Consider the following 16,651-nt stretch of genomic DNA (forward strand, 5'->3'; position numbering starts at 1 on the left):
TATTTAATCCTCTCACCAGCCTTTCAAGGGGGATACTAATATCCCCATAGCATAAATGAGGAAAGGAAGCCTCAGCAAGTGTAAGTCACTAAAGTGAGTCTAAACTTGGATGTGGATCTGTCTTTGCCATGGATTGAGTTCTGTCCAAGTTTTTATGTTGAAGCCCTCACCCTCAGTGTGGCTATATTTGGAGAAGGGGTTTATAGGGAGACAATTAAGGTTAAATGAGGTCATAAAGGTGAAGCCCTGATCCTATGTGATTAGTGTCCTAATAAGAAGAGACACCAGAGAGCTCCCTCTTGTGCTCATGCACATGTTCTCTCTCTGTCTCTGTCTCTGTATCTCTCCATGAGCACTCAGAGGAGAGGCCAAGTGAGGACACAGCCGCTGTCTACAGGCCAAGTAGTGGGCCCTCACCAGGACTTCATGAGCTGGAACCTGGACCTCGGACTGTGAGCCTCCGTAGCTGTGTTGTTCAAGGCATCCAGTCTACGGTATTTTGCTCTGGCAGCCTGAGCAGACTAAGGCAGTCTTGGTATACATTGGCTGTTGTTATCTGCTATGACACACATTTTAGTTAGTGGCTGAGAGGAATAAGAATCCAGGTGATTCCGCTGTCAGTACTAGGCCCTTTTATCGACCACATTCCCTGCCACCAGCAATCCTGCTAACGGGGTAATGGGAGGTCAGTGGCAGAGTGGCACCCAATTCCATCCTTTCCTCTCAGTTTTATCAAGACAGGGGATGGGCATTCATGATCATCCAGGTGTGGGCAGGACCACAAGTCTGTGAGTGCCCTGGATTGAGAGCTGTGGAAAGTGACAGTTGCAGAGCTGATCCAGATCTTGAAGACTCAAATGTTATCACTTTCCATGCGGCTGAGATTGACATCTTAAAAAGTAGGGCTGTGAGGCCTCCACCTTTGCAAGCAGAGCTGAGCACCCGCTGCTGCTTCATCTAACTGTGCGAGGGGGTGTGTGAGTGTGTGCCTGTGTACTTCTTTCTCTGTCCTCTGGTAAGTTCTCCAGTACCTGATGAAGGGGTCCAATTCTGGGTCTCATTTGCACCTATCCATTAGCTAGCATGCTTCAGTGTTGCCCAAACTCTTTGATCCTCCCTTTCCTTCTCTGAAAAAATGGGGTTAATAACCTGTCTTGCACAGTGCTAACATGATGCCTTAGGAACTAGTAAATTTTGGTAAAAGTAGATATTACCATTATAAATAATAATCCTATTTTAAAATAAAGGTTTTAGAACTAAGTCATTAGCCTGCTTTGCCTTGGGCTAAAAGAATAAAACATTCATACTAGGGTGCCTTCTCCATGGAGACAGTCATCTAATATCCATTTGGTCTCTGGGAGGGGTTCCTCTTGGGGGTGCTGTGTGCAGAAAGAGCAGAACAATCATCCTTTTCAAAGGTGACCAAGTAGAAGTTTACTGTTTTGGGGGCAAAAGCCCATTCCCCTGAAATCTATATTGATAAGCGTGTCTGTGAAAGCCATCATATTCTTCATGCTTGTCATCTAAACTGCAACCAAACCCCCTGAAGTCTATCCACTATGGAGAAGTAAATCAGGGATGTGGAGCAGGCAAGCCCATCTTTGAAACAGGCTCAAGTTCAAAAGCATAAGCATTCAGGCAGGCAGAGGAAGGAAGGAACATGCTATACCCACCTGCCACTGCTGATGAGGGGCTTATTTCTAAGACACACACAGCACAATGCACACACAATGCAGAGAGAAAACAAAAGACATAGATCACACATTTCAGATGGTTGGCGGACAAATTTTAGTTCATGTCAATGCTGAAAGCTGGTTCAGGGTTGAGGTGCACATGGAAAAATAGATACCTCTCATCCTGTTCATCAGATGCTTCCCTCCAACCAAACCTCAGTGAATAAACAAATATGTACACACATAAAATATCACAACAAGATGGCCTCGGCCCATAGTGGGAATGTTGCACATGATATGGACTCAGCAGTGTGAGGAGATGGAATGAAGGAGTGATAAGGGCTTCTAGGGAGGCCAGTCATGGCTCCTGAGGCCTTTCTATCCAAACGGAAGGGAAGGACCCTCCGAGAGGGGTCTGATGCTCCAGGTGTGGGTAGAGCAGTCATCTGATGAGGACTCAGACTTCTGCTCCATTCACCCCAGTGAATGAGAACGTGACATGGCAATCAACATGAGAATCATGATGGCAACAGTTGACTTGGCTTAACCTGTAAATTTAGACCCGGAATCACAGACTCCTATGACAGAAGGAATCTTCACATTTATCTAATCCATCCCCACAGCCCTTTAGGTAGTACCACAATTGAACTTTCCCATGTTTCTATTTTCTTTATGCAATCACCATTCAATTTGATTTGAAATTTGGTTTACTCCTTTTGAAAAGGCAAACCTTGCCTTTCAATGACCAGGAGAATCAATCACCTTGTATACATCACTGTACCGCATGCTGGGGGAGGGACAGGGAGCAGCATTTCTTACGAAGGGTGGTGGGCTGAGAAGTATGGACACAGGCCAAGCACATCATGCCCCCTCCCTCCTGAGTCCTTCAGGCTCTCCCCATGGCCGAGCTCACTGCATCCAGGCTTCCTGCACTCACCATACAATGTGATGCTGGCGTTGGTGTTCCCAAGCTTGTTTGTGGCCACACAAGTGTAGTTCCCATAATCTTTTTCAGAGACATTGAAGAAAGTCAGAGTGGATATGCGGCCTTTGCTCTCAATCCTCACTCCGTCCAGGCCTGTGGCTAACCTGCAATGAGACAAGTTACTGCTGGTCTGGTTCTGCAAACAGACTGGAACACAAGGCAGAGGCACTGGCGGAACCCGAAGATAACCATAGATTCATCCTATGAGGAGGCTCTTCTCCTCACAAAAATCCTTTTCTCTAATTAATCCAGTCCCTCCAACTCAAATCCTAAGTACCACGGCCTCTGTCACTCGGAAAAGGGAATGGATGATTGCTACGGTTTGAATGTGTCTCCCAGAGTTCACATGTTGGAAACTTAATCACCAGTGCAACAGTATTCAGAGGAGGGACCTTTAAGAGGTGATTAGGAATAAATTAATGCCATAGTGCAGGAGTGGCTTGCTGATAAAAGGGTGAGTCTGCTCCCCCACCCCCGCCTCTTGCATGTGCTCTCTTGCCCGTCCACCTTCTGTCAAGGGATGGCACAGCAAGAAGGTCCTTGCCAGATGCTAGCACCTAGATTTTGGACTTCCCAGCCTCCAGAGCCATGAGTTATAAATCTCTGTTCTTTATAAACTACTCAGTCTCAGGTGTTCTGTTATAGCAGCACAGAATAAACTAAGACAATGGTCATGCTCAGCAGACTAAATGTACTGGCTTCTAGTCATCAAAGACTACCATTTCTGCAACTAATCCCAGATGCTGGAACAAAGTAGGTGCATTCTGTCCACTTCTCAGTTTCCTCCAGTTCCTTTTCTTTTTCTTTCTTTTTCTTTTTTTTTTTTTTTCTGGTTCTAAAAGAAGACTGCTACAAAGGAGATGATAATGCACTTCTCTCATGTCTTATCTTCCCCTTACTTTATCATCCCCCTTCCACGTGGAATCAACCCGTCACTGCATTTCAGTGCTGCCCGCCCTCCACTTCCATGGTACCTGGTGTCCTCCTTGAACCACTGGAATTCAGCTGTGGGGACTGCTGAGGCTTCACAGCTCAGGATGCCCTTCTGACCAACTGACGCACCCGTGTTCTTGGCTTTTGAAATATAGGGAGGGTCTGTGGATGGAAAAAAAACACATAGGGTCTCTCCACGAAAGAGGCGAAAGACACATCCAGCCGCTTGCTATGTGAATGGATTTCTTGTGACGACTCTCTCTCCCAGTGAAATAACCATTTATTTTGGGAAAATAACCTGTTGATTGAAGATATTAGCATCTCCTTTGGGCCTTCAAACCGATTCTAAGTTAACAGTTCTCCCATTTGCTGAAAGCTTTGACAGTCACAGGAAGACCCCAGGGACAAATGGCCATGGAAGCAATGATGGGGCAAAGCAAGCTGAGGAAGTGTTTTCCTGATGGTAGACACACGGCTCTCTCCGGAGATAGCATCCTACTTTAGTATCAGAAGTCCAGAGAATCAGGGAAGAAAGAATGTGCTTGTTATTCACAGTCTACCTTCTTCCCAAATAATTTTAAAGTAAATTATTTATGCAATTTCCATCTGAATTGTTGAGCTTTAGATGAATGTTATTTGAAATGCACTTATTACATTGAGGCAAACATTCTGCAGGGCTCTGCAACTGCTGTAAAGTATGACATGCTCCAGCCACCCACTCATCTGTGGACATAACATGCCCACATAGTGCATTTAACCCTCTACAACTTGATGTTTGATAAAATCTACTTACTTTGTAGTGAGTTCTGCACATTTCAAGAAAAAAAAGAAGAAGATAGACTGCCCTTACCAGCTTGTCCCCTTAATCCTCATGCCACTTTCCCCTGGAGCTCCCTGACTGCAGATCAACTCACAGTTTACAGTGATCTTTACTTTCCGCACATCGGGGGCAGCGACATCGTTCAAGGCACTGCATTCATACTCCCCAGACTGGTCACGTTTGATGTCAGAGATTTCCAGGTATTCATCCTCACTCACAAAGCCCTGGCCTTCTGGGAAGGAAGAAACAGACAAGCAACAAATCATGAAACTATGAACCAGGGACAGAACCATCTCCACAGTTAGAGGATTCTGGAGAAGAACAGGAAAAGATGTAAAATGGGTTTGAACACCAAGTCAAAGATATAGGGCACCATGTTGACCAAAAGGTACAGCAGCTGAGGATGGAAATTCTGTGCTTGTGTCTTGGATCAGTGTAGCTTTGGTCACTTTAACATTTTTAGAGCATTTGATGAGAAAGGGATATCATAATTTATCTACGATTATTAAAGGGATTAATTAAGAGAGTACATGATAAATACCCCAGCAAATTACTAAACTTCGATATTTTAAAGAGAATTGTCATGATCTATAATATAATAAAAATGTGGAATAACTTTAGGAAATCTTAGTACAGACAACAATTTAACTCATTTCTATGCAGAAATACCTTTATATGTGGAATACAAACTACTACCTACTTGTAGAGCAAATAAGTGAATATTTTACATTTTAATACAAATAAGTGCAAAATACTTGCTTCAGTTTCAACCTGTGGTGAAGATAAGAGTAGAGAATGAATGAACGAGGAGGCACCTTGTGACTGCTCTGTAGAAGGTGCTCAATAAACATTTGCCAACATAAAATAAACACGACAGCCTCCAATGATGAATCTGTGGTTACTGAACACTCTGAGAAATTCACTCTCAGGTGAAACTTGCAATTCGTGACACAAAATACCCTGGAGCTGCAAAATTTGCATTGCTTTAATCCCCCATTGCATGCTCTTGCAACAATCTGACCCCTCTACCTTACCTTTTATCCCACTCCCTGTGGTTCAGTGGGAAGAGACAGACCCTCCCCTTTCAAATGCAAATATTCAGAGTTCTGTCAAAACACGAGGCTCTCATGAAAACTCAGCTGATGCGAAGGACAAAGAGAAGGCACAGCTGCTGTCACTGCTCCCAGGCCTGCTGCCTATTTCCTTTCTTGCTCCAGCATTAGGGCCAGATTAGTTTCCAGGACAATACAAACGCATTGCAACTTTCCCCACAACCCTGTAGAAGCATATTCTGATCCAGCTGGGTGCGTGTTCAACCAAGTCTGGCCCCCTCGGTGTGGAGCAGGAAGGTGGAGTGTCTGCGGTGGGTGAGCTTGTGGGTAGGGGTTGGGACCCCGATTCTGCTCCCAGTCTAAGCCTTGGGAAGCTTCCAACACCCACTCTGCCCAGTCCCGCAGACCATTTGCTTTTTGGCTCTCACTGCTTTCCCTGCCTCCATCCCCCATCCCAGGTCATGTCCACTCAGGATATGCAGTCAATGTCTGGATGTTGGTTACTGAGGCCAGCCCTAGAAGATGTGGAGCCTCAGGCAAATATTTTTCCAGGGGCCTCTATCTATATGAACTATTTGAGTCATCTCAAATCAGCACCACTCTGGTAGCCCAATCTCGAGCAATTTCCATGGAAGAAATATTCTATTGGCCAGCAGGAGTTACCCATTTGCCAGGCCACCCTCCAGGATTCTGCGACTGGTTGCAGGACCCCAGGACAAGCCCACAGGTGTGAGGTTCAGAGTTGCTGGGGAACCTGGCTGAACCCATGGGAGGCATGGAAGAGCCTCCTGCAGGGATGAAATGGGGCCTGAGACAATGGCTTCCACACTCCCATCCCAGCACCTAAGCCCCTTGCCTGAATGCTATTGCTAGCCTAGCTAGTCCCAGGCACCAGAAGGGAACTTAGAAAATTTTTAGAAAGACACTCCAGAGTATAAGGCCTCATGGGGCCTGGGACAGGGCTCCATTTGCTGAGTTCCTCGGGGTTTGCTGGTCAAACCCTCCTACTGCAACAGATATTTAATTATCCAAGCGAGTTTATACCCTAACTCCTCATGGTCCATTAGAGAAATGCAAACACCTTCTCATCCTTTCCCCCTTATTTCTCTTAGACTTACAGAATCTTGGAGTTGAAGGGGATTCTGAAATTACAGTTGACCCTTGAAGGACAACACAGGAGATAGAGGTGCTGACTACCCCCCTGCTCCACATACATTCAAATATCCACCTATAACTTTTGACTACCGCAGAACTTAACTACTTAACTACTACTTAAGTATGTTGTGAGTTTTCACATCCTTTCTGCCCTCAACACCCCCCCCCCCACTGCTGTACTCCTGGGATCCATCCTTACTTAAGTAATAATTAAGCAGTTAACTACTAATAGGCTACTAATAGCCTACTGTTAGCTAAGCTATTAATGGTTTGGTTAGGTATACCATGAATTCATTTCCCATGATATTTATTGAAAAAAAAAAAATCATGTATAAGAAGAGCCGTGCAGTTCAAACTGTATTGTTCAAGGGTTTGCTGTCTTTATTTCAGGATATCTAAAGACAAAAATTACCTCTGTTATTGAAATGATGCTGAAAATGTAAGCATTTTTAAGGATAAAACAACAATGAATCAAACATGCCAAAGTGACTTTCCAGACTCACCTCACCTTTCCTGCAACAAACAAATATGGCAGGATGGAAAGTCTGGCTTCCTACTACTAAGATTTCATTGTTTTTTTAAAAAAATATATACTGCAGAGTATTTGCCACAGGTAATGAAACTGCACTGCATTTCACCAAAGAAATGAGCTACTGCAGAGGGCCTGGCAGAGCCTCAGGGAGGGTCACTGTTCCCCTTTTGTTGGAGGCAATAAGAAAGACCCAGATTGTGCTGCATGGCGGACACCAGTCAGATGTCGGTGGCAGCTGTGAATATCAGTTGGCTCAGAAGCATGACCCGCACAAAGGGCGAGCACAGCTTGCTAGAGGCCCATGTGTGCCGGCCTGAGTAGGATGGACCCTGGGCCCTTCTGCAGAATTGCCCAGCCACCCTCTGAAATGTGGGGATTTATTCTCACTATCTGTAATGCTGTTTTTATAGGACAGTTATGTGACAGCAAAAAAGGGAAGGAAAAGTGCATTTCACGTAAAATGGGGATCGTAATGATACTACTGCTCATTAAATGATTAAAAATAAATTTTGTCAAGTTTGTAAGATAAAGTGCTTCTCAGATTTTAATTTTCAGATAAATTCCTCGGGGATTTAAAATACATATGTAGATAGATTTCGGTGCAGGAGGTCTGGAGTGGGGTCTGTGACTGCATTTCTGACAGGTGCCCAGGTGCTGTCCTGCTGCTGGACTGGGGCCCACTCAGCAGTGAAGCTCAAGGCACCACCTGGCGCTGTTCACTGGCTCAGTCTTAACTCACACACTTACAGTTATCTAGGTCAGCGAGGTGGTGAGCTGGTTAGAAAGTAGACTGAGGGCCCCTCCTGCTAAGATCCCTGGGGAGCCTATATCTGAAAACACACGCTATCCTTGGAGTTTAGAGCTCAGTAGGACACGTTGAGGCTAAGAATCAGGACCCTTGAAGCTGACTTTCCCATGGACTCTTTATGATTTTACTACAAAACACGCATCCTCCCCAAACACTAGTTTTTTTGCCGAAAAAATAGGAAGAGAATGTTGAAACTTCTCTCTATCTCAGGCACCCAGTGAAGGTGGTTTAGATGCTATTTTTCTAACTACTTTGAATGCTGGGTGAGATATTTAAAGCAGAATGAATCTAGGTTGCTAAATGCCTGGAGACCTAGAAAACTGCAGGGTTTAATGCTTCCCCTGCTCTCTCCAGTGTGGTTGCAATGGAAAATTCTGATTCTGTGCTGCAGAGAAAGGGGCAGAAGGCAACATATGTTTTAATCCTCTTTGCTAGCTGCCAGGAAGCCAAATTGCTGATATGGAGTTAGAGGGAGGGAGATAGGGGCAGAGAGAAATAGATGAGAGAAGAATGGAGAGGAAGAAGACGGGAGGAAGAGAGGATGCACTGGAGTGAGGAAGGAAAGAAAGGCTGAAGTCTAGGAGCCACTGGAACGATTCTGAATACACATTTAAAAGGTATTTTTAAAAAGGCTACATACGATACTACAATATTTTCTCTGACAAGATACATGAAAACAGGAGCCCCATGTCCACCCAAGAGTTTGGCTTTCTGGTGAGATGTCCTGTAGTAAGCCAATAACCCAGAGGCATCCTGAGCCTGCCCAAAGTCAGTCATGTAGATTCTGAATCATTGGCAGAAGTACAGGGGAAACCGGGATGGGGCTGGGGGGTGTTATTTCTTTCCATGGAAGGAACACTTCAAAGAAGATAAGTTCAATTCATGTACTAGCAAGATTAAGATCCGCAAGGATACTGGCAGGTCCATTAATCAGGGGCTGTGGGACGCAGGCCTGGGGACAGGGTGAGCAAGGGCTTGACTCTGTGGACAGCAGGGGGCTTCTTCTGGAGGGACGCACATTCTGACACAGTCACAGAATACTGTGATGCAACCTCTATGAGCAGGGTCTGCCCATCTTAGAAGTGAAGCCTCAGACAGAGAAGCTGACGCAGGAGGAAAGGGTCCCTGGCTCACACAGCTGTCTCCAGGTCACCTGTGGTCATTTCACTTACCATGGGGGAGTCTGCACTCTCAGGAGCCCAGAACTTGAAGCAGTTTACATTTTTCTTTATCTCAGGCTCAATTTTTTAGCTCATAGTCATTACTTGATCCCTCGAGTGAGTACAGTGGGTCAGAAAGATTTATTAGAGCTGAAGAAACCTACGCATTTGGAGATGAAGAGATCAAACAGGAAATTTAGAGCAAATTCTGGAGGCTTCCTGACCTCCTTCTCCTTTTTTTCTCCGTTTCATCCTGTGCTTCTATGCCAGCTGTATCTCAGCCGTCACTCTTGTGTCCAATTCTCCCATTTCCCCAGCCAATCCCACACAGTTACAGAGTTGGAAGTACCATGAAGGGTCAAAGATTTTAGCTTTCCATTTATTTGGATTATCATCCCTGACAAAATGTCTTTTTTTTTCCCTCTGAATACCCCTGGGGACAATTTTAGGAGTTGGCTTATCTTTTTTCTAGACTATTCACATCATCAAAAAAAAAAAAAAATCATCTCATATTCAGGAAAACTCTGCCTGGCTTCTTTCTTTGGAATGATTGAAGTCACCCCCCAGGTGCCGCCCTCCCAACTATCCCTCTAAATGGGCCGTGTACAGCTGCAGCTGTACCTGTGAAAGCTGCTCTGTGAGGTTAAATGTCAGCACCTGTCACAGCTTGTGCCAGGAGCCCTGTCAGGAGGTGACTCACAGAGGAACAGGCCTTGGGGCATGTGCCACCGAGGAAAGCAGCAGCGGGGAGGAAGGGCAGGCAGGGTAAGCAGCGACGCAGAGAGGGGAAGGCCTAGGGAAGCAGAACTCAGAGGAAGAAGAGAGAGGCAGAGGCATCGAGTGTCCAGAAAGAAGGCGTAGGAAGGGCAGGGTGTGGGCACCCTTGGCCCATTGGCTCTACCAATGGGGTTTCTAGAAAAACAGGAAAAGAGAGGTCCCTGCTGCCCAGAGAGAATATTGCAGATGACCCCTGTCCATGCTGAGCTTGGAATGCTGGAATCAAATGTCCAGGTGATTATGTGCATGCTTCTGGCCTGTCAGGTCACAACCTGGCTTTCTGATCCATCTTGGAAAATAGCCTCTTGCCCACTCACCAAAGTGAGGCAGCAATTTGAACTATCAAGAAACAAGACTTCACTCCTGTAAAGACTGTACCACGCTTATTAAAAAGGCGGATGGCTGGTAAGTTGTGTATTTGCTGGAAATCCTGCCATGGGAGTCTACAGCAAGGTAAGGCCACAGGAAGGACCTAGGGCCGTCTGAATCTGCCCCCTCCTCACTGCTGTCTGCCCTTGAGGTGTGTAGGGCAAGGTGAGACTGTCCGAAGTTCCTGGTGGAGGTGTGCCCAAATCCTGCCACTCACCCTTCTTATCGTCCAGGATATTGGTCACAAGAACATAATCACAAAAATGAGCCATGAGCAGGTCGAGATGTCAGCATTACCTCTGTCGAGCTGGACTACCATCTGGATTTGGAGTTCAAGGCGGACATGGGGCTCTTGCCTTGCTTCTTGTGAACCGAAGACAGCTGGGCTGGCACAGTAGGAAAGCTCAACCTGGGTACGTAGTCACAGGCTCAAAAGCCAGCCCCGAGAGTCAGAGCTGCATCGGAATGCAGAGTCCAGGGTAAGGAGGACCCAGACCCAGGCAGGGGTGGCTCAGGAAGGAGGCGGAGACACGGGAGTGCTGCCTTCACTTTTAGGCAATGGCCTTCTCTCTGCTTTACCGGGTCTAGTGGATGCCGGAGCAGTTCCCTTAGCAATTGCTTTAGTCCCCCAGCCCCACAGGGGAGGCAAAGAGTGAACGGGTGCAGGGCAGCTGCCTTCTAGAAACCCGAGGGCTAGCAACAGTGTTTCTCCCTCTTTCCTAAAGATCTCCTGGCACTGTTCTCAATCACATACCTCCTGACACAAGAGTCCCCTTCTCTTGAAGGCTACAAACATTAGAAACATGTTTGAGCTTGGAATTAAGGTAGGGTGTCAGCATTTGGGACACAGTTTGGCTCACATAACCTGAGGTTTGTACTGTTCACTCTTCCTCCTGTATAGCAGTCAACCCGCTGTCTGAACTGCAAGTGCCCTTGGCGGGAGCACATCTCCCACCTCTTTGAACTCCTGTGGCATATAGAATAGGCTAAACACACAGCATGTGTTCACGCTATACCTGATGGCTGGAGGTTCGAAAACTCTGAATCCCCACAAAACTCCCCTCTTCTTCTTATTTATTCCTGTCTCTTTCTGCCAGTCTCCTCTCCATGCTCCGTCCTCCCCACCCCTTGACTCTCCCTGGAATGCTGCCGGCAATAAGCAACACTGGGCTCCCCCTCCTTAATTAAGCCAGGCAGTGTGGACAGCAGCGCTCTGTGCCGTTGCCGGCTCCCAACCCCCAGATACGCTCCCGCTCCCTTCCCTGCACTGGAGCTAATGAAAAGTGTGATAAGCTCACTGTTTCATTTTCCCTTAATTAATACAAGCAATTGAACTGTGTTAAAGTCACTTTGGTTTGGAGACTGAGCCCATGGTCAACGTCTCACTTGCTCGTGATGACAGAAGCTCTTTGTCTAGAGCTCAGACAACTTTTCTCAGGCTGTGGCTGCCAGGACCTTCCTCAAGGGAGGGGTGGCTCGTCCCATCCAGGGCTTTCTGGCTGCCTTCTGCAAGGCTGACAGTAAATTGGCTAATGACAAGATCAACGTGTTACCGTGAAAGTTAACTGAGCTTCTAGTGGGGGAAGGAGTACATTAATAATGTTCCCTGTAGCTGGGGGCACAGAGGGATGCCCTAGAAGTGGATCATTTCCTAAGTCCTTCCCTCCAAGCATGGGTGATAGAAGCTCCCTACTTTTTGACTGGGGTTGGCTGAGGATGATATGAGAAGACTCAAGTGACTCATCCAGTATGACTGCCCTGAAGGATAAACTCTGACCCACTGGGGCTCTTGAACTCTTCACCAGAAGGAGAAAGGCCGAAGAGCAGAAGGGAATGTCAAAGAATACCTCTGCTATGAGATCTAGGAGAAAACGCCTGGGACAGAAGTTCTCATCCCTGGTGACTCATCAGAGTCACCCAAGGAACTCTTTCTAAACAGACTCCATGCCCATGCTTACACATTGATTGGTCTGGGGTGGGGACCTCTTATGTACGGCCAGGGCTGAGAAACTAGGGTGTGGAAGTTGCAGACACCCAGTGCTTTGTTTTCCAGGTGCTAGATCTTCTTGTAGGCTCCCAGGCTTCCTCGGCTGAGAAGTCACACAGGGCCCAGCAGTACATACAGCTGTACACATCTTAGTGAGCGCTCAGGTCTTCTGTTGACTGTCAGCTTCTGCACAGAACATGCCATCATGCCATCAACACCAGAGCTTTATTGCAGCTGAGGCTGAAAGGGGGACCTTGCTGCAGGGCAAGGCAATGACAGCCAGGGTCAGGTCTGAGAGTATCTGCTGTCCTTTGGCAGTCCCCAATGGGTAGTGTCCCCAAAACACTCAAGAACATAAAGCAAGAGTAGCTTCTTTCCAAAGCACGATGAAGGCATGTTTTCAGCTTGGCTGTATGTATGTTGCATTTCCTGAGATGAGTTCACTATATGTAGTAAGATGGATGCTAGATTTTTAGAATCCAGATGATCCTGTTGACCCATTAGGAATGGTCCTGAGTGAGTGATGTAGAACAGCCAGGGTACCTGCAAGGAGGTGGTAATTCTTTCTAAATGGAAGTGCCGAGCATGTGCCAGAGAAAGAAGAGGGGAGTTGGACAGAGGGAGAGAAAGAGAATGAGGATGCAGAAAGCTGGAATCCCACAAAAGCGGAGAAACGGCTGAGGGCAGAGACTTAAATCCACTTGATGAACACAGCAGCCTACTTGTGCCAAAAAGAAAGCTAGTATTTATATTCTAAAATCTATTTAAATATAAACTGAACCAAACAGTTCAGACCAAAACAATGTAGAGATGGAAGAAAAAATCATTATTTTAAAATGGCAGAGCTTAAACAGCTAAGTTATTGACAAAATGTTTAAGTACATTTGAAAAGTTTTTATTATTTTACATGCTTTCCTCTTATTACTATTATTTGTACTTTGAAACAACAGGGTTATTTCAGTATTAATGTCTAAAAGTCAAATGAGTTCTGATCAGTAAAACAAAACAAAACAAAACAAAACAAAACAAAACCTCAATAATTAAACAACATCAACAAAAGTCCTGATCAAGGCGTTGGGTGAGATGCTAGTTTGACTCACCCCTGCCTGCAGCAGGCTAAGCAAGCATTTCCAGAACACAATATTTGGGAGAAACAGAAACATCTTATGCCACAGCGTGGTCAGCGGACATCCAACACCAGAATCACCGGAGGGCACTTTGGAAAAGAGGCTTCCTGAGCTCACAGCAGACCTACAGGGCCAAGACCTGTCAGGGGTGAGTGTACAAAGTCTCTGATGGTCACATCAGCTTTATCACTTGCTTGCTTTTGGGAGAATTCAAACATTCCTTCTAACACAACCACATCTGCTGCGTTTTCCCTGAGGATTAATTTATTTGTATAGCAACACCAAGAATGCCTTTGTTGTTTTTATAAATTGGGTGGATGTATAGTTAGATTTTCCTGGGACGGTTCCAGTGGACACCCACCTTCCAACGTAATTATTTCATTAACGGTCACCATCCACTCTCAGAAGCATGAAGGTCTGGATGGTGAACTGGGGCCCGGGGCCTTGGCTCCTGCTGGCACCTTGTTCCATGTGTGGGGCTGTCCCAGCACTCTCCCTGTTCAATCCTACTAGAGAGGGTGACTTGGCCCCAGGTAGGGTGTGGACCCTCAGATGCAGGAATAACCCCATGTGCTTTCATTCCCCTGGAGCTCGAGGCCTCTCAGCTGCCCTCTTCTCTGAGGAGACGGACGAGAGCAGCTGGTTGGAGCCTGAGCCAACCAGAGGGAGGGGATGAGCGCTACAGCTACCCAAAGTGGAGACCCAGCTAGGGGTCAGGGGATCCTGTCCCAAAGTCCTGGCAGATCGGATGCCAGACCTGCGCCTTTCTGAAATGGTTTGGATGGCCCAGGGCACTGAAAGAAACTGCCCTAGGGTCCTTCCATGCTGCTGGGAACAGGCCCTTCTGAGGAAGAGCACAGCCCAGTCTCTGCAGATGAGGGCCCGATGCAGCCTGCCTCCTCTGCTGCCTCTATTTCTTTCCTTTTCCTTGATTCTCTCTCTTCTATCCTTTCTCTATACTGGTTCTCAACAGCACAGCCTCATGACAATGATGCTAACTATCAACATTCATTAATATTTTGAAATACCTGTATTAGCTTCCAGGAAAAATACACACCAGCCCAGGCAGCACAATTGGCATGCAGGCAACAAGCAGAGACATTCTGCATCCTTCGCAGAGCATGAAGGTCGGCGCTCTGGAGCATCACGAGGAGATAGCACTGCTCACGCGCTTGGCTCCCGCACAGCTGAGAGGAGAGGATTAGAGGCGTGCACTCAGTGGGCAGATCTGTGCTCCTGGGGGTGGGGATCCCGCTGGAAACTTTCTCTTCTAGGGCTTTCCTCATCTGTACTTGTGCTATCTAGGCAAGTCTGTCTCCCACCCACCATCTAACTTAGACTACAATTAAGCTGACCTCTCATGACAGCAGGTCATGTGTATGAAGTGACTTCTGAGGTGACTAGGCTAAGAGAGGCCAGAAAGATATGAGGGTAGTTCAAAAAATGCATGGAACTATTCGCATTATCTTTTAATTCTATTTTTGCACGAACTTTCTGAAGTACCCTCATATCTTCCTGGCCTCTCTTAGCCTCGTCACCTCAGAAGTCACTTCATACACATGACCTGCTGTGACTCCATGCCAATAGTAGGAATAATGAAGAAAACCACTGAATTAGAGATCAGAAGACCTGGGATCTAATCCCAGTCTGTCACTAGTACATTATGTGATTTTGAGTAAGTGTATTTAGCACTCTAAGCCTCAATTACTTTTTTTTTTCTTTCAAATACAAAAGTTGCATTGGATGAACTGCAAGGGTCACTATCAGTTTCAATGTTTTACGACCTTTCGTAACCTAGCAATCTGGCCTATGACCAGGAATCCTAAATAACTCCTCCAGTTCTGGAAATTTGATGGTCACGGTGGTGATGGACAGAGGCTCAACCCAGGAGCTCAGGTCCCTGACCCATAAGGGAACACAAGGTCCCTGCGGTCAGGTATGCTACGGAACTGACCTGGGCCACCCGTGCTTTATCGGGGTCCTGACAACGCAGCCACAGTCTAGAGACACCGTGGTAATTTCAGGTTAGTTCTCATTTGTCGCTGTGCTGTAGCTGCTCAGTGATGGGGAGGAAAGAGATGTTTTTGACAATTATGAAGGACTGTGTCTGCCGAGGGTAACGCCTTGTGTTAATGGGGACAATTAATTCTTTCCTTTCCAAGACTCCTATTGAAGCAGATTGTGACAAGTAGCTGTTCTGTTTCCACTCCCCTTGATGGGTACATTGGAATAATGTCTTACAGGTATAACTAATCATCCACTTACACGATTCGAGGCCCATTTTCACGGGTCTGAGGGTACACTCCAAATGCAGGAAAACAATGCTTCTCTCTGCTTTCTGCTCCCTGCCCCCACCTTCACTAAAAAATACCCCTTCTTCATTACATGGCTCACTTCACTAATCCTTCCCAAGCACACACAGATCCTGAGAGATGAGGAAAGGGTGTGGGGTGGTGAAGACAGTGCCCAGTACCACCCAAAATTCCCCCATGTCCACTGTCAGAATTGACCTGTGGCTGCGCCAGAGCAGAATGAATGAGCTCTGAGGGGCCACATGGAAGCCGAGGAGGCTGAGGTTCTGGTCCTTGCTCTGCCACTCACTAGCCAGAGAGGCCAGTTCACTTCGGCCAGCCTCAGTGTCTTCAGCAAAGTGAGGGCATCAGGCCAGCTCCTGTCAGGTCCCTCAGCCGCTGCTCTTTTCCAGCTCTGTTCACAAGGACCGTTCTGGCTGCCAGGAGGGATTCTCTGCACTTGTCATCAGGCCCTGGACAGCACCTAGCATCTGATCTGGGCCTGGGGCTGGAGCTTCTGGGAAGTGAAGTTTGGAGGTGTGAATCCTGTTTCTGTCCTAGATACTTGGGCTGGCTCTGGTTCTGGAAGATGGAGCCATTGAGCACACTGTGATATGACATGAAAGCTCACGCAAGGGCCTGCCAGCCTCTAAAGCTGCCATCTCCTGGCCCTGATGGCCACCTTCCCTGCGTGCCTTCGCAGGATACCCTCAGGGCCTCTATCAAAATCAACACATATATTACCTAGAGAGGAAGGAGAGACCTGCAGATCCCTAGATTTTTTCCCCACTAGCCAATATTAGTTTATCAGTTTTGTTTTTATTGCCTTGGGAGGCATGGAGCCCCTGTCTCCTTGGCAGACAATGTCAGTCTGAGGGAGAAAGGCAAGAAGGATTGGAAAGTAACTAGGCTCCAACAGAGCAGGTATGAACAGCAGTATCCTGGACAAAAATATGTAGTTTAGAAGGGGATATTGCATCCC

The 16,651-nt window shown here is 46.7% G+C and overlaps 1 protein-coding gene across 3 annotated transcripts in view; it reads right to left on the minus strand.

Moving 5' to 3' along the window:
* OPCML (opioid binding protein/cell adhesion molecule like) overlaps positions 1-16,651 on the minus strand; it is a 506,759-nt gene that overhangs the window by 19,805 nt on the left and 470,303 nt on the right. The window contains exons 4-7 of one of the 3 annotated variants that reach the window (XM_063093663.1): positions 4,506-4,643; positions 3,633-3,753; positions 2,611-2,762; positions 1,674-1,700 (exon numbers count right to left, since the gene is read on the minus strand). In XM_063093663.1, coding sequence (XP_062949733.1) covers positions 1,674-1,700; positions 2,611-2,762; positions 3,633-3,753; positions 4,506-4,643 — 438 coding nt within the window. The remainder of the gene's footprint in view (positions 1-1,673; positions 1,701-2,610; positions 2,763-3,632; positions 3,754-4,505; positions 4,644-16,651) is intronic. The other 2 variants (XM_063093665.1, XM_063093664.1) reach the window with 2 other exon arrangements.

Source organism: Cynocephalus volans, chromosome 4 (genome assembly GCF_027409185.1).
Source record: "Cynocephalus volans isolate mCynVol1 chromosome 4, mCynVol1.pri, whole genome shotgun sequence".
NCBI classification, from domain to species: Eukaryota; Metazoa; Chordata; class Mammalia; order Dermoptera; family Cynocephalidae; genus Cynocephalus; species Cynocephalus volans.